Genomic DNA, 19,972 nt, shown 5'->3' with positions numbered 1-19,972 from the left:
AATCCTGAGGATCCATGGGCTTTTACCTCGCCCCTTCCAGGCAGCCTCCTTTATCGCTAGCGTCCCTTATCTCCCTCTCAATCCCTTACTGATCAGCTGTTTCCTTTCAACACTCCCTTCCCTCTTGTTTGCCTTAGTGTCTTTTCCTTAGCTGGAGCAGTTTTTTGCTCCTCCTTTTCTTCTAATTTCTCTCCTCATTGCTTTAGTCTTCCTGTCTCCTCTCCTTGCAAGTTCGATGTCTTTACCTCCCCCTCCCAGGCAGCCTCCTTTATTGCTAGCGTCCCTTATCTCCCTCCCCGATCGCTTGCCAATTAGTGGCTTTGTTTCAACACCCACTTCCCTCTTTCAGAAAAGAGAGCATGATCTGCTTTTTGCCCCTGGGCAATTCGGCTCCTGGGACCACGCATTTGCTCCATAAGACGCACAGACATTTCCCCTTACTTTTTAGGAGGAAAAAAGTGTGTCTTATGGAAAAATACGGTAGGTGGAATATAAGGGCTGGACTCAACTCAGTCCACGATGGCTATAGTTTGCCTCCAGGGTTGGAGGCAGTAATGCTTCTGAACATTGGTTGCTGGAAACCACAGGAGAGGAGACTTGCTCTTGTGCTCTAATCCTGCTTGCAGGTTTCCCAGGGGCATCTGGTTGGCCATCGCGAGAACAGGATGCTGGATTAGATCCAGCAGGCATATCCTCCAACATTTCCCCTGCCCCTCACACTGGGTTGCCCCAGCCACTCTGGGCAGCTCCCAACACATATGAGAACATAATTAAACATTAAACATTAAAAAGCCTTTCATCTTCAGGATTGCCTTCAGACGGCTCAGGAGTCAGATAACTGCATACTTTCCAGCATTTCTCCAATGAAAATTGCTGTTGTTTAGTTGTTTAGTCATGTCCGGCTCTTTATGACCCCCTGGACCAGAGCCTACAATAAACAATGTAGTTTATTGTACAAAACTCACATATACATACATTAGTAACGGATATGACCTCCGCTATTTTTAAGCAGCATTTGAACATGGTTTGGCATGGAGTCTACTAGTTTCGAACAGTCACTGTTGATTTTCGGATCCCTGTACCACACTTGAATCAGCACCTGGATGAGCTTCTCCATAGTCATACAGTCTGCAGCATGGAGATGACTTTTGCATTGTTGTTGTTTAGTCTTTTAGTCGTGTCCGACTCTTCGTGACCCCCTGGACCAGGGCACGCCAGGCACTCCTGTCTTCCACTGCCTCCCGCAGTTTGGTCAGACTCATGTTTGTAGCTTCAAAGACACTATCCAACCATCTCGTCCTCTGTCGTCCCCTTCTCCTTGTGCCCTCCATCTTTCCCAACATCAGGGTCTTTTCCAGGGAGTCTTCTCTTCTCATGAGGTGGCCAAGGTCTTGGAGCCTCAGCTTCAGGATCTGTCCTTCCAGGGAGCACTCAGGGCTGATTTCCTTCAGAATGGATAGGCTGGATCTTCTTGCAGTCTATGGGACTCTCAAGAGTCTCCTCCAGCACCAGATTTCAAAAGCATCAATTCTTCGGCAATCAGCCTTCTTTATGGTGAAAATAGGGACGTCCTATTTTCAATTAAAAAAGGGACGTCCTAAGGAAAAGCAGGACATTCTGGGGTCAAATCAGAAACCGGGATGGCTTCTGTAAATCCAGCACTGTCCCTGGAAAATAGGGAGACTTGGAGGGTCTGTGAGCAGGTTCTTCATATGGTTGCATGCCACCCCAATCTCTGAGCAGTGCGAGATTCCTGGAGTTGCAGGTGCTCAGCCAGAGTTTGTGTTTCCTTTTGGGAATAAGTCACAGTGAGATTGTGGGGTCTTCACAATATATATGGTTTATTTACACATATATAGAACCTGGAGGGGTCACAACTAGGACTGGGCGATGCCTGGTTTTCAACATTGTGATATATCACCAGCTAAACATCACAATAGATCAATGTATCACAATGTCTGAAATAAGGATGGACCTAATGGGGTAATTTCCTGGCAACTGCTGCTACTTAGGGGTCTAAAACTGATATGTGTTCACATATTTTTATAACTGTTATTTAATATTCCAGGGCACTAGGGGCGGTGGAAATCACGAGAGAAGTGATTTACGGCTTCACAGTTTCCCCTGCATCACACTTTTTTACACAGCATGTGCACACATCATGATGTACCACCATGTTGAATGTTACGAAACAATTATCATGGGTTTGGACGATATATCGAGACATTGTCCAGTCCTGGTGACAACATCAATGCCCCCCCCCCAAGGTCCTCCTTCTCCCATAGCCACAGGCTATACAGCAGTATGCTAGAAACAGATGTGAACATACCTCAACATGTCTACATGTCTAGGTAGGTTTGTCTAAGCAAAAACATTTCCATCAGGTGCCAAAAACAGTACAGTGAAGTTGCCACCCCGATATCAATAGGCAGGGAGTTCTGAAGTCTAGGTCCTGCCATGCTAAGAGATCAATTTCTTACAAATGTAAAAGGGTGTTTTGGGACACTTTTGACAGTGCCAGTTCCTCAGATCAAAGCAGTCAAGTGGAATAATAATAATAATAATAATAATAATAATAATAATAATTATAATTATAATTATAATTATAATTATAATAAATATAATTATAATATAATAATTTATTATCTACCGTATTTTTCGCTCTATTGGACGCACCGGACCACAGGACGCACCTAGTTTTTAGAGGGGGAAATCAAGGAAAAAAATATTATCCCCCCCCCCAGCCCCAAAGAGCAACGGACAGGCTGCATGCAGCCTGTCCACTTCTCCCAGAGCTTCTCGGGGCTGCGGGGGAAGCCCGGGTTCCCCCCCCCAGCCCCAAAGAGCAAAGAAGCCAAGACAGTGCGCGGGATCTATAGCCGCGCAACCTCTCCAGCCAGGAGCTAAACCTCTCCAGTGCAGCTAAAGAAGACAAGGCAGCAAGCGCGATCCATCCCGCTCACTGCCTTGGCTTCTTCTTTAGCCTTGCACAGCATCTTTAGTCCTGCGCAACGGGATGGATTGCGCCCGCTGTCCACCGGGGCTGGACTAGATGACTCCTGGGGTTCCCTTCCAACCCTGCAATTCTATGACCTCGGAAGATGTTTGGGTCTCCACCACTGGAGGCTTTTAAGCAGCGGTTGGGGGACCATCTGCCTGGCGTTCTTTAGCTGTGATTCCTACATTGTGAGGGGGCTGGGCTAGATGACCCTTGGGTGGCCCTCCCAACTCTATACAGTCCTACAGTTCTGCGGCAGGAGATCCACAGCCACTTCACACAATGCCCACTCCCAATTTTCATCTGAGAGACATGTGTCTCTCAGTACCCCCCTACCTGCCACACTTCCCCCACCCCACTTAAGCTGAGGGAATTCCTGCCCAGAGAAACTCCCAGCAATCAAGGAGGAGGAATCCGCTGCAGCCGTGAGCAGCGGAGGATCCATGGTCCCCTTCCTTCTCTCCTCCGTGGTTGCTTTGAAGGAGGAAAGTGGGAGAGGAGCTGCTTACACGAGTGTAAGCTGCTCCCCTCCCACTTTGCTGCTTCAAAGCAATTACGGAGGAGGAATCCGCTGAAGCCTCCAGCAGCGGAGGATCCATGGTCCCCTTCCTTCCCTCCTCCGTAGTTGCTTTGAAGGAGGAAAGTGGGAGAGGAGCTGCTTACACGAGTGTAAGCTGCTCCCCTCCCACTTTGCTGCTTCAAAGGGAGCCGGGAGGAGGGAATCTGCTGCAGCCTCGAGCAGCGAAGAGGATCCATGGGTCCCCTCTTTCCCTCCTCCGTGGTTGCTTTGAAGGAGGAAAGTGGGAGAGGAGCTGCTTACACGAGTGTAAACTGCCCCCCTCCCACTTTCCTGCTTCAAAGCAATTACGGAGGAGGAATCCGCTGAAGCCTCCAGCAGCGGAGGATCCATGGTCCCCTTCCTTCCCTCCTCCGTAGTTGCTTTGAAGGAGGAAAGTGGGAGAGGAGCTGCTTACACGAGTGTAAGCTGCTCCCCTCCCACTTTGCTGCTTCAAAGGGAGCCCGGGAGGAGGGAATCTGCTGCAGCTTCCCCCAACTCCCGCAGAAGCCGCGCGCTCTTTAAAGGGGCTGTGCGGCTTCTCCTGGCTTTTCTGGGAGGTGGGGGGATTCCCCCACCTCGTAGAAAAGCCCGCAGGAGCCGCGCAGCCTTTAAGGAGGGTGCCGCTCTTGGGGGCTTTTCCCCCAGGAGGGAGAAGGGACTGCTGCAGCCAGTCAGTCCCTTCTCCCTCCTGGAGAAAAGCCCGCAAGAGCGCACGAAGCTTGTGTGCGGCTCTTGAGGGCTTTTCCCGCCTGCCTCCCCCCTGCATTCGCTCCATAGGACGCACACACATTTTCCCTTGCTTTTTAGGAGGGAAAAAGTGCGTCCTATGGTGCGAAAAATACGGTATACCCTGCCCATCTGGCTGGGCTTCCCCAGCCACTCTGGGCAGCTTCCAACAAAGTATTAAAATACAGTAATGCATCAAACATTAAAAGCTTCCCTAAACAGGGTTGTCTTATACAGAGCAAGGTGTTCTCACTGGTAAACTGGCCCCAAGTTGTTAAGGGCAGAGTCTCTCTTTTTCCGTGTCTTCAGAAAGCAGCCCTCGCTCCGCAACACAAATGGGCATGCTAAAGTAACAATCTATTTTGATGCTTGCTCAGATCAGGTGGACCAAAACAGCAGGAAGTGCCTCTGACCGGTTTCAAGACTCCAGCGTCTTCAACGAGACGTTGAGGATCGCCAACATCCAGCGACATCAAGGAGGCCGCTACTACTGCAAGGCGGAGAATGGCTTGGGCTCGCCAGCCATCAAATCGATCAGGGTCGACGTGTACTGTAAGTGCCTGCTTCTGGAAGCCCCAGAGCTGTCCTTTTCTCTGTTGTGGTTGAGCGTCAAAATGCCATGGTTGGGAGCCTGGAGGGAAGAGAGGGGTTGACCAGGCAGGGTGCCAGGCAGGTGGCCGGCAGAGTTTGCTAGCGTTTGAACGCAACCATTTATTTTGTCCAAATATTTTATTGTTTCCACTTATTTATACGAGAAGCAACAACCAATATTCAACAATCCCATGCCCAACAAAAGCACTAAATGTTTATTTTATTGCATTTAACTGGTTCTAGACAAAGGTCTTGTTCCATAAGTTGTCATGTGTTGGTGAGCACCAATAAGCACGTTCTGCCAATGTTGCACATGTAATAAAACTGTGGCAGGTAGATTGAAAAGTAGTGGTTTTCTCGTTTATGCCACTCTCTCGGACAGGGTCTGTAGGTTTGTCTAGTAATATTGCACCCAGAGTTTTGAGGTCCAGATCTCAAACAGGTCTGCATTTAGGGAATTCCAATCCCTTGCAATAGTATACTGTGCTATTAAGAACTTTGCTTCAGGATGAGAACAGAAATTGTGCTCTGGCGGTGTGGTGGCAGCAGCAGGAGGCCCCATTAGCTAAAGTGGTGCTTCAGGTTAAGAACAGTTTTAGGTTAAGAACGGACCTCCAGAACGAATTAAGTGCTTAACCCAAGGTACCACTGTAATATGATAGAAGTGCTATTTTAGGAACCAAAGGGATGTCTTGTTTTGTGATAAGGCCTGCGTCATGAAAGACCCTTTTCCCCAAACAGAAAGACTTTGGGCCATTGCCACCACATGTGGATAAGTGAGCCAATGGCCTTCCTATTTTGTCAACACATTGCTGATACACTTTTAGTCATTTCACCAAGCAATAATGGTTATATACACCGTTTGTGTATTGAGTGCCTTTTCATATCACAGTTCATAGACACATAGAATCATAGAACTGTCAAGCTAAAAGGCACCCCAAGGGTCATCTAGTCCAACCCTCTACAATGCAGGAATCTCAGATATGGGGAACTAGCTATCCTGGAAGAAAATGTATTCCACCCTTTTGGCCTGCATTGCACAGGGCTGCGCTAGATTACTCTTTGGATTATTTGCAACTCTACAGTTCTGATGCTATGATCTTCTGCAGCTTTAAGTCACACACAGCATGAAGAAAGTCATAGGAAAGACATTCAGTATAAGGCAGATATATAAGATCTCAGCATGCGCAAAGCATTTGCCAGCATCTCTTCTCTCTCTACCCGAGGGTGCTGATGGGGAACGTTTTATACTTCCCCTGGAAAGGAAATTTGACCTAGTGGCGGATGAATTATCTACATTGTATAAAGCAAAATCAGCTTATGGGGGGGGGGGGGATGGTCGTCTTATCTTTTAAAAGAAGGAACTCTAGTCATGGTTCTGTTCTCCGCTCAGAAAAGAAGTTGACTAGCTTTTGAACAAAAGGAGTCTTAACAGATGCATGGCGAGTGTGTTTTCTTAATCTTCTTACGTGGCTGATCCTGGCAAACGCCCAAGGTCAGGAATCGCTTGGCATGGGGCAATGGTTATGAGCGAGGTCATCAGGGCTGAGTTCTTATGGAGAGAGCCATCCTGGGCTGGGACTGTACCGCTTTAGGCTGCAGGTGGTGGCTTGCCAGACTGAAGGCTCCTCAATGCAAACAGAACATGCCTCCATGGCATAGATCCCGGATCCTGGTGGTGGGACAGGTGCGCTGAAGGACCAGGTGAGCAGCCTGGGAGTCATTTTGGACTCGCAGCTGTCCATGGAAGCGCAAGTCAATTCTGTGTCCAGGGCAGCTGTCTACCAGCTCCATCTGGTACGTAGGCTGAGACCCTCCCTGCCCACGGACTGTCTCGCCAGAGTGGTGCATGCTCTGGTTATCTTCCGCTTGGACTACTGCCATGCGCTCTATGTGGGCTACCTTTGAAGGTGACCCGGAAACTACAACTAATCCAGAATGCGGCAGCCAGACTGGTGACTGGGAGTGGCTGCTGAGACCACATAACACCGGTCCTGAAAGACCTACATTGGCTCTCAGGATGTCTTGCAGAGGGTAGTTCATACATAGTGAAGAAGGAAGCCCTTCCTGAAATCTTCTGTATACTGATCTGGTGCTTCCTAATCCAAGAATTCATAGAATTGAATTGTAGAGTTGGAAGGGACCACGAGGGTCATCTAGTCCAACCCCCTGCAATGCAGGACTCCTTTGCCCAACATGGGGCTCAAACCCACAACCCTGATTTTGAGAGTCTCATGCTCTACTGGCTGATCTAACCCACCAGTCACAGGCAGGTAAATTTCTGTTTACTGAATTCCTATTTATAGAATGTCATACAATTCTATGGTTTTATTTTCCCAGGAGTTATGACCACCTCCCCTGCGTTTTGTCCATTACTGACCTGTGACTTATGTTCCAGCTTCCTGCCAGTCGGAACATAGATCGTTTCTCAAATTTATCCCAGAATTAGTGCATGGGCAGTTTGCAGCAAAAGTTCAGCCCCTTCGATTAATTTGCGTCCCTTTCCTGGCCTGGTTTGCCGATGCGCTCGGATGCTGAATAATAGCCAACGCTCCTGGCGAGTGTCAGGGCAGATGGATGAAGCGTGTGATCACGCATAACATTACACCCTCTGAGATTCCTTGTTTGGCATGGCTTGTGCATCAGAAACCAGATCGTCTTTTTAAAAAATACAGAGGTGCAAAGAACAGGGGACTGAAATGTACCACAAAGAGTGTGTGCATGGACGAAGATGAAGATGCACAAAATGAATAAATAAAAACTTTGCTGAAAACATAGGAATAGCGCTGCTGGATCAGACCAGAGGGGGCACATCTAATCCAGCCTCCAGTTCTCACAGTGGCCAACCAGATGCCAGTCAAAAACCTGCCAACAGGATCAGAGCACAAGAGCAACTTTCCTCTCCTGTGGTTTCCAGCAACTGGTATTCAGAAACATGGCTGCCTTCAGTGGTGGAGACAGAGCAGAGCTACCATACTTAGCAGCCATCACTGGCCCTCTCTCTCCTCCAAGTAGTTGTCCAATCCCCTGTTAAAGCCATCCAGTTTGGTGGCCATCGCTGCCTCCTGTGGGAGGGAGTTTGTGATAAGAATTTTGAGATCTTAAAGGTAAAGGGACCCCATTAGGTCCAGTCGTGACGGACTCTGGGGTTGCGGCGCTCATCTCGCTTTATTGGCAGACGGAGCCGGCGTGCAGCTTCCGGGTCATGTGGCCAGCAGGACTAAGCTGCTTCTGGCGAACCAGAGCAGCGCACGGAAACGCTGTTTACCTTCCTGCCAGAGCGGTACCTATTGATCTACTTGCACTTTGACGTGCTTTCAAACTGCTAGGTTGGCAGGAGCTGGGACCGAGCAACGGGAGCTCACCCTGTCGCGGGGATTCGAACTGCCAACCTTCTGATCAGCAATCCCTAGGCTCAGTGGTTTAATGCACAGCGCCACCCACCCAAGTGTACCAACCAAGCAAGTACATAGATCAGCACAGGAAGACCGACCTGGAACCATTTTGATTCCCAAACTGACCAAATGTTTTCCCTGCAAGGAGGGAGGGGGGTCAGGGAGCCTTCCCATTGTCTCAGGAATTGAGTAATCAGCATTTTAATGGGTGACAGACTATCAGGAAAGGCAATCAGGAAAGGCAATCAGATAACCTGGCAAACAGGAAAAACATTCAAATTTCTGTTTCAGACCACCTTTTCTGTGATGTAGGTATCTTGGGGGTGGTCTTAGGTTACACCCCTTCTGTGATGTATGTATGATGTATGGAGGGGTGGTCTTGAGCTCCAGGGCAGGGAATTTAAAATGTCTATATAAGGGCGGACACACCTTTGTTCTGGGTCCTCCTCCTTTCCTGTGTGTGAGGGGAGCACCCTGTTGCAACAGATCAATAAAGATCAGGCTTACTAGCTGCTTTGCTTCTCAATATTCTCTGGTTGGCCTCTGTTATTTTCTCCTATCAATAGGGAACCTACGTAAGGACTCTATATGGGCTCTTGGATACCCCATAAGGGAAAAGGGGCAGATTTTGTTTACAACAAGTTCCATAGTCCAACTCTGTACTGTGTGAAGAAGGACTTCCTTTTATGCGTCCTGAATCTTCCAATGTTCAGCTTCAAGTTCTAGTCTTAGGAGAGAGAGAGGAAAACTTTTCTCTGTGTTATAAGAAAAAAACCTGCTCCTTTTTCCTTTATCTAAGAGCTCATATAGAGTCCTTAAGTAGGTTCTCTATCGTAGGAGAAGATAACAGAGGCCAACCAGAGAATATTGAGAAAGTAAAGCATCTAGTAAGCCTGATCTTTATTAAACTGTTGCAACAGGGTCCTCACTCACCACACGCAGGAGGGAGTAGGAACCCACAACATTGGTGTGCAAGCTCTTATATAGACTTTTGAAGTTGCCCACCCTGTAGCCCAAGACCACCCCACAAAATACCATACATGCATCACAGAAAGAGGTGGTCCCCAGCAGAAATTTGAGTGTGTTGTTTCTCTCCTGTCTGCCAGGATACCTGATCATGCCTTATCTGATTGCCTTTTCTGGGTAGCCTGGCCCTCCCTTTGAGATGGTAAATACTTAGTTCCTGAATCTCTTACGCATATTGATAGTGTGCTCAGCTTAACAGATTTTGACCAAACTGCAGGAGGCAGTGGAAGACAGAAGTGCCTGGCGTGCTCTGGTCCATAGAGTCACGAAGAGCCGGACACAACTAAACGACTAAACAACAACAACAACAGCTTAACAGATACTTGCCAGACTGTCTTTGCAGGGAGGGGTAAGCCCCTACAATGCAAAGACAATTAGAAAGCTTTTCCCATTTCCTTCCTCCTTGCAGAGAAATATTTGAGGTCAATTTGGGAGAGTCAAAATGGCTCCAGGATTCTTCTCCCACTATTTCAGACATGTGGCTTATATGCTTATGCATGTGTTTGCCTTGTACATTTATGAACATTTATTTTTCATATATAAGACCTTAGAATTCCTATAACAACTGATATGGGGAGAAGTGTGGATGGGGGGGATTTTGCAGGCATCCTTATCTCCCATCACCCCACCTGTAACTATGATGACAGGGAGAAGGTCCACGTTTGCTCATTTCCGACTTGCACAAAGGCCCCCGCGAAATGCCTGCTTCCAACATCAGGCTTGTAAGGAGTGAATCACATTTGCATCCCAACAGCTTGCAAGATGAGGACGCAGGATGTTTACAAGCCTTCACCCCAGGCCAGGACAACTCTTTGCGGCTCCCGATTCTTTCCCAGGGCAGGGAGGGAGTGAGGCATCAAGCGATCTTCATGGAGAGCACACCGCTGACCCTTTCATCCAAAGGGCAAGCCAGTCTCCCTCCATTCCGATTGACAACTTGATTGGCAGCTCCTGCACCTCCACACCTAGCCTGCCTTTGACAGTTCTCTCCCTCCACAGACCCTGGAGTAAAAAAAATGAAGCAAAAATTGAACACAGCAAGAATGATAACAAGACCTCCGGGAGGAAAGGGCAAATCTCGGCCAAATATTCCTACAAAGTGACTACAATTGCAGCACTTGCATGCCAGCCAGGAGCGGGGGGTGCACATGCTTTTGTTTTTGTTTTTAAACTTAATAATAATAATAATAATAATAATAATTTTATTATTTATACCCTGCCCACCTGGCTGGGTTTCCCAAGCCGCTCTGGGCGGCTCCCAACAGAACACTAAAAACAGAATAAAACTTCAAACATTCAAACAAAAACTTCCCTAAACAGGGCTGCCATCAGATGTCTTCTAAAAGTTAGAAATAAAATTATATACTGCTTCTATAGCAACTGGGACCCTCCCGACAGTACATATTCCTTTTCCCCTGATTATTATTATTATTATTATTATTATTAACATTTATATGCCACATTTTTCTCTAAAGAGCTTGAGGTCCTGCACATTGTTCTCCTGTTGTTGTTGTTTAGTTGTTTAGTTGTGTCCTCTTCTTCGTGACCCCCTGGACCAGAGCACGCCAGGCACTCCTGTCTTCCACTGCCTCCCGCAGTTTCATCAAACTCATGCTGGTAGCTTCGAGAACACTGTCCCACCATCTCGTCCTCTGTCGTCCCCTTCTCCTTGTGCCCTCCATCTTTCCCAACATCAGGGTCTTTTCCAGGGAGTCTTCTCTTCTCATGAGGTGGCCAAAGTCTTGGAGCCTCAGCTTCACGATCTGTCCTTCCAGTGAGCACTCAGGGCTGATTTCCTTACAAAGAGGTTTGATCTTCTTGCAGTCCATGGGACTCTCAAGAGTCTCCTACAGCACCAGAATTCAAAAGCATCAACTCTTCGGCGATCAGCCTTCTTGATGGTCCAGCTCTCACTTCCATAAATCACTACTGGGGGAAAACAACCCTGTGAGGTCCATTAAGATGAGAGATGGTGAGTGGCCCAAGGCCAACTTGTGAGCTTCATGGCAGAATGGGGATTTGACCCCTGGTCTCTCAGGTCCTAGTCCAGCACTCCAACTATTAGCAGCCGCCACCACTGTCTGCTTCACTTTAACTTTTAATATGTCTTTTGAAAACACTTTTAAAATAATTCTGCACTCCTTCAAAGATTGGAAAGCAGTCAAGTACCCCTATAAAAATAAATTCATTAGGACTCTCAAGCAATTAAATATGTATTTTTAGATGAATGACCATCTGCTTTTACCCAATTAATCCAACATCACAAAAAAAGATGCATTTTCCAAAATGGACGTGCATTCAACTGCCTAATGGTGGTCACGCCACCCAGGAGATCACAATTGCAGAGGCAGGAAAAGAAGAGCCATTCTGTTGTCTGGAGTGGTCACTTCCTGGTTTGCATAGAGAAACCCTTTTTTTTAATCAATTTTTAAAAATCGATTTTCCACATTTATCACAAAAAGACAAAACAAAACACACAACAAAGAAAACAAATTGGACTACATTAAACTAAACTAAACACAAAGGAACATTACTACTTCAAATACCTAGATCTCTTTACATTGATAACTGACTTCCTTGAAATCCCTCTAACTGAATTTCATTATATCACCTGTATAACAGTTCTCTAAATTCATATTTCTAATAATAATGGGATGCAGCACCAGAAGTTGTTGAGGCAGCACCAAGTGTTGAAATTTTGCGCCTCTAACAACTTTGTAACCTCCCCTGCAACCCCCCTACACCATGGGGCAGCAAACTAAGGTTTGCGGGCTGAATCAGGCCCAATTGCCTCCTAGATCCGGCCCGCGGACGGTCTGGGAATCCAGGCAGTCCGCATAGCGTGCGCACGCGATGGTTTTTGCGACTCAGCCAGGCTTGGGGGTCAAAAGTGAGGCAGGCAGCTGCTTGAGACAAGCCCCTTCTCTGTCCATCATGCGCAGCAATCTTTTCTTCCGGGGTGGGGAAGAGGGAAAAGGAGCCACAGTTCGGATTTCCAGCATGGAACTGCCAGTGACTGACCTCAGGAAGGGCAGTTGTGGCGGCAGGGGCTTGGAGGCGCCTCGGGAGCAATGCCCGCCGGTGTCACTTCCGGGGTGGCGCCATCGGCAATGGCGGACTCCCTCTGAACTGGAGGGACTAGCTCCGCGCGAAACGGGTCTTCTCTGCTACGGCGAAGCGGGGACCCTTTTAAAAATCACAGGCGGATGAAGCCTGTGACCATGGGACTCGGTGGGCACCCTTAGCGCCCCCCCCCCAACTCGCTAAGGAACCCACTAACGGGCTCTGAAGCGAAGAGGGGGAAGTGGCGCGGTGCTGTGAGTCAACTGCTATTTCCGTGGAGCGAAGCCGCATAGCCGTTGCCAGAGAGCACTGCCTTTTTCCTGGGACAATTTGGACTCTAAAATAAGCACCCGTGAGTACTTAAACTTTGAACAACTGGACCTTAAATAAGGACTTGCGAGCAGAAAGAAATTGGACTTAAAAATTTGTTTTAATTTGGTACTGAACGGGAAGGTCTAAACAGGAAGTCAGCCTTCCGTTCTTTTGTAGACAGAATAAAGCAAAGACAACGTAAACTAGAGCCCAGAAAATCTCCTCTAAAGGATTGGATTTCATAATTTAAAATTGTGGAACTCCCCTTCGACAGCAGGAGAAGAAGGGGGATCTTTTTTTGGACTGTTTAAACCTGCAGAAGTGAGTTTAAAGTAAAGTAACTTTCCATCGTCCTGATCCTGGAGCGGGGTGTCAGGACTGACGTTTGAAGCAGAGACAAACGTTTTTGACAGATAGCTAAAAGAAGAGAAACATAGTGATTCCACTGTTTCCCTTCGCATTTTAAAGGAACAAATATTGACAAAATATCTCAAAAAGGAAAACTTTGTTGCAAGAACAAATAGAAGTTTTCCCCCTAGAGGGAGACTGTGAAACTGTAACCAATTCCAGGGAGCCGGCAGCTGTTACAGATTACAATCGTGGGAATAGACATTTGACCTTGCAGGACAATGTATTCAGAAGCTCTGTTGTGTGCTTTCTATAAAACAAATGCCCTACTGGAACAGTTACATGAGAAGATGAATCTGATGGCGAATTCGACTAGAAATTTTGAACAGGCAGTGGGAAATTTTGAACAGACAGTGGGAAAATATGTAGAGCCCACCCAGGAATTAAATCAGGAGTGTGTCCTGACAGAACAGGCCCAACAGGAATATGAGCTTTCAGATTTGAAAAATGACCTTGGAAAAAGCCAGATTTGGAAAGAAAAAGTTTGGTTTGGCTTGGAAATGGGGGGCTGGATTGACCCCCCCATGCTGGGATGTTTGGACTTTTCAAATCTGGCAATGGGCCGTGAGATGTTTGGGATTGTGGGGGCTCTTAATTTTGGAGGGTTTTTGAAACATGTTTTTAAATACCACATGGAATTTAGTGTTGAATATGGAAAAGGGGCTGATCTGTCGAGAAGGGTCAAAAATATTGCCAAGCTGGAGTTACCACGAGCAGGAGACAAGGGATATGAAGAAGAGCTGCGGAAGGGACATGGAAGAGACTTGAGGGCCTCGGATATAAGGTTGCCAGGTTAATGCGCTAGATCGATGGGATAATAAGGACTGACAAAACCCGGGACCAGGAGGAAGGGACGCTGGATGAAGATTGGATTTCTTTGTATTTCTTTTTTTTACTATTAGGACTGTTTTATAAAATTGATGAATGTTAGAAAAATGTTGGAATGAAATTACTCGGCTTTAGTAAAAATGTTTAAAGAATTATGAAAGAATATTATGGTTACGAGAAGTTGGTAAGGATAAGATTTAAGTTTTAAGTTTCAAGGTTTTTTTTATAGAAAGATAAGATTAAAATAGTTTAAGGTAATGTAATGACAGAATATTATGAAATATGGAAAGGATTTGCTGGGATAATTAATAACTAGGATACAAAGAAAGGGAGGAGGAGGAGGTCAAAGAAAGAAGGTAATGACAGTTGAGGATTTGAGAATAATGGATTTGTTTTTAAATGTTCTTAAATGTTTGTGGTGTATTTTTGTTTTTTTTTTTGTTTTTTTTTCTTATTTTGAATTTGTATTCGTATTGTTGGAAGTGGTTTGTTTTTCTCCTTTTCTGTTTTTTTTTTTTTTTTGTAACTTAAAAAAAAATAAATTCCCCCAATAAATATCATTAAAAAAAAAAAATGCCCGCCGGTGTCTGTGGCAGCGGTGCTCCCAGCCAGAGGAAGCGGCGAGCGCCTGGGTGGCTGCACACCTAAGCAGTTCTGTACTCTCGTGGGGAAGCTTTTCGTTAGCTACACGGTGCGAGCCATGGAAAGGTAAATAGCCGCTGCCACCTCGTCTTCCAAAGAGCCAGTGTGGTGTAGTGGTTAAGAGTGGTGGACTCGTAATCTGGTGAACCGGGTCCTCTGGTCTAAACCATTGAGCCTTGGGCTTGCCGATCAGAAGGTCGGCAGTTCGAATCCCCATGAGGGGGTGAGCGCTGTTGCTCGGTCCCTGATCCTGCCCTCCTAGCAGTTCGAAAGCATGTCAAAGTGCAAGTAGATAAATAGGTACCGCTCCGGCGGGAAGGTAAACGGTGTTTCCATGCGCTGCTCTGGTTCGCCAGAAGCGACTTAGTCATGCTGGCCACATGACCCGGAAGCTGTACGCCGGCTCCCTCAGCCTATAGCGTGAGATGAGCGCACAACCCCAGAGTCGTCCACGACTGGACCTAATGGTCAGGGGTCCCTTTACCTTTCAAGTTCTTAAGCACAGTGCAGAGTCTAGATCTGGGACTACAAAGGAGATCTCTTCCTCTCCAGGGTCTCTGAGGGTCCTGCACGATGTTGGAGGCAGAGCAGAGGCAGGAAAGGAGAGCAGCTGCTGGCATCTTGATTCACAACGATCCGCAACATCTCTGGCTCCCAGCCTCTTGCTCCTCAGAGAACCAATTACCACCATAACAAATAAAGAAAGGGTTGTAATACAGAGATGAGTCTCTCTCTCTCTCTCTCTCTCTCTCTCTCTCTCCCTTGTTCACCCCCCCAAGCACAAAGAAGCATTTTCCTGAAATGCCAATATTATTATCTTATATGTTCCCCCACCCCCATCCTGGGGAGAGCAACGCCTGAGATTTGTGCTCCCTTGCAGCGAGGGAGGTAGCAGGAACGGCTGATTGCAAACCGAGCCCAGTCTCTGAAGGGGAATGCCTGGTTTAGCATTTCTCCAGCAAACCAGCCCTCTTCTTGCAACGGCTTGCCAGCCTAGGTGCATCCTTCGCAACGTTCACTTCTCCGAACTGTGCAGTGCAATGTCTGCAAGAAATAAAAAATAAATGCAGGTGCCGGTGAAGCAAATGTACCAAAATGCCTTAAATTGGGGAAATGCTTAGCAAAAAAAAAAAGTGCATTTTAGGACAAATTCACACTCTAATGCTGGTGCATTTTTAAGGGGATTAAAAAATAATAATGCATACTTACCTGGAAATATGAAGAACCGAACTTACGACCAGAAAAGGGAGAAACTGAAAGAATCTGCTGGTCTCTTTCCATTCTGCTCCTGCAATGAGCTCCTGTCCCAGGAGATCTGAAGTAGGACTTTGCACATTTCAAACATTTCCTGATTGCGTGTCGAGGTCCCCAAGCCACCCCTCAAATAACTCACAACCTTGTTTAAGGTTTTTGGCATAATTTTGGCCACAACTTTATTAAAATACATACCAGTGGGTGGTTGTTTAGGCATTGGTTAAGACTATCTGTCCCCCCCGCCTGGGGACAGAACTGACCCCGAACTCCCTCGGAAGCCAGTGAAGGGAAAACAATATTGGGGAGCGAAGGAGCTGAGTCACAGGCCCTCAGCACTCACCCGCATGCTTCCTGGGCTTGCCGGCCCTAGCCCCATCCAGGGATTCGGACGAAATCATGGCAAGCCCTTGGATTCCTTTAATGGAATTCCCTTCCGCAGCAGCATTGGAGGGGCAGACCCAGCCAATCCTTACCCCTCCTCCAACCAATTGATAACCAATGCCTAACCACAACCTTACAGATTGTGAAAATTTGCTACGCAGTAGGCAAAAACCAAATGGCCCAGCCAATCGGCCAGATGGACAAAATTCCTACCAGGCCCCTGCCCCAAGGCAGACAATCCCATGACAGGCATAGCAAGGTCAGCGCAAAACCCTCGAAAACTCAGGGTGGGTGGGCGGGTGATCCAGTTCACGCAGCGATAGAGAAAGTACCAAGCTGCATGTCCTGAATTTAAAAGCTCGGATCCTGCCCACCAAATTGCAACAAACAATTTCCCCCAGCAATCCAGCCCCCCCAATCAATTGCCAGGGGTCAGTTTAACCACCCTGCCTGGCAACAGAGGGGTGACTCAGCAGACCCATCCACAACACGTGCTCTCTTTTCAGGGAGAACACGCTCTCTCTGAACACCCAAACTGATGGCAAAGGGTTGGTCTGGATGACCCCCCGGGGTCCCTCCTAACTCTGCAATTCTATGATATAGCTCTGCAGAATGCTGAGCTAACACGAGGAAAGTATAACTGATTTTTTTTTATTTAAAAAATGAACACATCACCTGTAAACAAATGAGAATTACAAGCTACTGACTGTTCTTTTTTAATGAGAATCCATTATTATCTTTTTATCATCTCTGATTTAAAAATGGGAGGTTGATATTTCAGATCACCAATTGCACAAAGCTACAGATGGAGACTATATCGGACCAGAGATTCAGCTTGCTTGAAGTCCAGCAGAAGCAAACTGCACCAGAACAAGCTCACAGTAGATTTTATTTTTTTTAGTTACAAATTAATGGGCTGGAGAGCTCATTTGCATTTTGTCTCCATTTGGAAAAGAACTAATTAATATGTTTTATTGAGCTAATTGCAGTGCCACCAGCCTTTGTGGGAGGGGAAAAAATAGGTCTCAGGGATGTGTTTCCAGAAAGAAAAATCTTACTGCTAACATGCGTGACTAATAATGGATGTAGCTCTGTTAAAAAATTAACCACACTTTAATTAAATGAACATTGCAAAGATACCCATTGTAGCAGGCCTTCGTGATTTAAAGTCCCCCGGGGCTGGCCTGCCATTGGTTATATGAGGCGAGGCAAAGGCTCATTAAAAGCAAAAAAAACCCAAACCCCAAACACCTGCCAATCACTTCTTGTCCTTCAGCCTCTGCTAATGATCGCTCGCTGCAAGGATGCTCCAAGTTCAGAACTAGTTACCGTGGAAGAAGGATTCCCCACTTTGAGTTTTAGTGTAAAACTGGGGAGAATTGCCCCAGTTTTACACTAAAATAAAGTTTACAAACCTTCCTTGCAGGTTTTTAAGCAGAGGATGGATGGCCACCTGTCCCGCATGCTGAGATTCCTGCCTTGCAAGGGGGCTGGACTAGATGAATCTCGGGGTCCCTTCCAACTCTACCATTTTGTGATTCTATGAAAGCATGTAGAGAAAAGTTTTCCTCCCCACGCGAACTCACGGGCATCCAAGGAGTGCCGAATGTTGGAAGGTTCAGGAGACCTAAAATAAAGTTCTTCTTCAGAGTTAAGCTGTGGAACTTCCTGCCACAGGAGGAAGTGATGGCCACCAATTTAGACGGCTTTATAAGAGGATAAATTCATGGAGGAGATGACTACCAGTGGCTATCAGCAGGGCTGTCTTTACCAGGGGGTGCAAGAGTTGCAGGGCACGCGGGCGCCAAATTCTGGGGGGCACCAGGCGCTGAAGCCGCCTAAGCTCTTAACTATCTATCTGTTATGAAATAATAAATAATTTTGATCAAGTTAGAAAAACAAAATACATATATACCTGGGTATTACCGAAATGAATACCTGCTGTTTCACTAAAGGACTTTCGACTTTGTGCGCTCATTTATCAAAGCCGCGCCGAGCCAGTCATGGCGCTTGTCATTCACAACGGCGGCACTTGTCAGACGAGTCAACAACAGCGCTTGTCATTCTCAGTTAATTGGGGGGCTAAACTAAATTTGGGGGCGCCGGGCGGATCTTTGCACCCCGGCGGCGCATATGCTAAAGACTGCGCTGGCTACCAGCCACAACGGCTGGGCTGTGCATCCATTGCCATGCTTCTGAATCACAGCTGATGGAAACAGCAGGAGGGGAGAGTTGCTCTTGCGCTTGAATTCTGTTTGTGGATTTCCCATGGGAATGTGGCTGGTTGCTGTGAGAACAAGATGCTGGGCTAGAGAGGTCAGTGGCCTGATCCAGCAGGCTCTTTTCATGTCCTCATGTCCTTAGTGTGTCAAGTACACACAAGAGGCAGCCATTTTTTAAATAAGATCCCCTATTCCCAACAGTGGTCCGACCAGTGCAGGATTTACGTATAAGCTATATGCCCCTGCCCACCTAGCAGTTTGAAAGCACGTCAAGTGCAAGTAGATAAATAGGTACCACTCGGGCGGGAAGGTAAACGGCATTTCCATGCGCTGCTCTGGTTCGCCAGAAGCGGCTTAGTCATGCTGGCTACATGACCCGGAAAAACTGTCTGCAGACAAACACCGGCTCCCTTGGCCTATAGAGCAAGATGAGCGCCGCAACCCCAGAGTTGTCCGTGACTGGACCTAACGGTTATGGGGTACCTTTACCTTTAAACAAGAAAATCTTAGGGCCCCACTCTCTTGTGAAGTCCCCAAAAAAGTTTAAAGGGGGGGAAACTGGATGTAATTCAACAATAACTTTGATAAAATACATATTTTGTTATGTGCAAATGGCTTTAGACACCTATGAGGTCCATCAATGACCATATAGCATATATTCCACACAAAAAACAGCGACAATTTGTTGTTGAAAAAGGACAGCTGGACATATCAAGGGCCCCGTTACCTTCAGGAGCTTAGGACCTCATCAAACCTAAATCCAGCCCTGGGTCCAATCCCGCCTCCTATGCTGAATTAAACACAAGGGAGGGGCATAATAATATTTCGCCAAATCTTCTTTCGACGGCGATACGATTTGGGTATCTACCTTGGATGGATATTGAAAGTGGCATTGCAATAAGAAGGCTGGCCTGTCTGCAGAGAGGCCAAAGGAAACTCGACTCCGAAGGTAGCATGGAAATTAATGAGGCAGCTGAACTATATTTTTGGTCCCCGAATTGGATCTTAATTGCTGCAGCCAGGAGAGAGTTACAACCCTCTGTAGGGACATTTGCTGGAAGCAAGGCTTTAGATTACACTCCCGGCAAAAGGTACAGAATCCGAAGACCGTGAGGCAGGAAAAGGTCGTGAAGCTCATTGCCCTGGGCATCACTATGCTCAGGTTTGCAGCTCGATCCTATATATGATTACTTAGGAGTAAGTCTTGCACCTCGGTGACTGGGCAGAGAGACACAGCTTTGAGTTTGCTGAGCAGACATTTTCTCGCCCAAGGAAGCCCCGGAGCTGAAATCCTGCAAGCGTTTCTCCTACGGAATTCTCAGGAGCTTCTTCAAACTACAATTTGTTATGTGTTTTATATTCTCCTTTTGCATTTTTCTGTTGTGAACTGCCCTCAGGACTTCAGATGAAGCTCGGTAAACAAAGTTAATAAATAAGTGAAAAATAAGGTTTCTCATCCCCCCCCCCATCTTAAATTTAGTTCTCCAGACTTCTGCAGGAATCAACACAGAAATTTATCAGCATTTGGGGGCAAATTTCTCTTAATACGCACATGGTTTTGTATGCA

At 46.8% G+C, this 19,972-nt stretch overlaps 1 protein-coding gene across 2 annotated transcripts in view; it reads left to right on the top strand.

The window, feature by feature from the left end:
* Nucleotides 1-19,972, top strand: part of MDGA2 (MAM domain containing glycosylphosphatidylinositol anchor 2) — a 388,772-nt gene that overhangs the window by 201,498 nt on the left and 167,302 nt on the right. For both annotated transcript variants that reach the window (XM_081016731.1, XM_081016730.1), the window contains exon 3: nucleotides 4,661-4,835. In XM_081016731.1, coding sequence (XP_080872857.1) covers nucleotides 4,661-4,835 — 175 coding nt within the window. The remainder of the gene's footprint in view (nucleotides 1-4,660; nucleotides 4,836-19,972) is intronic.

This window comes from Podarcis pityusensis, assembly GCF_964106645.2.
Source record: "Podarcis pityusensis genome assembly, chromosome: 1".
NCBI lineage: Eukaryota > Metazoa > Chordata > Lepidosauria > Squamata > Lacertidae > Podarcis > Podarcis pityusensis.
This window is presented reverse-complemented; position numbering and strand designations above follow the sequence as displayed.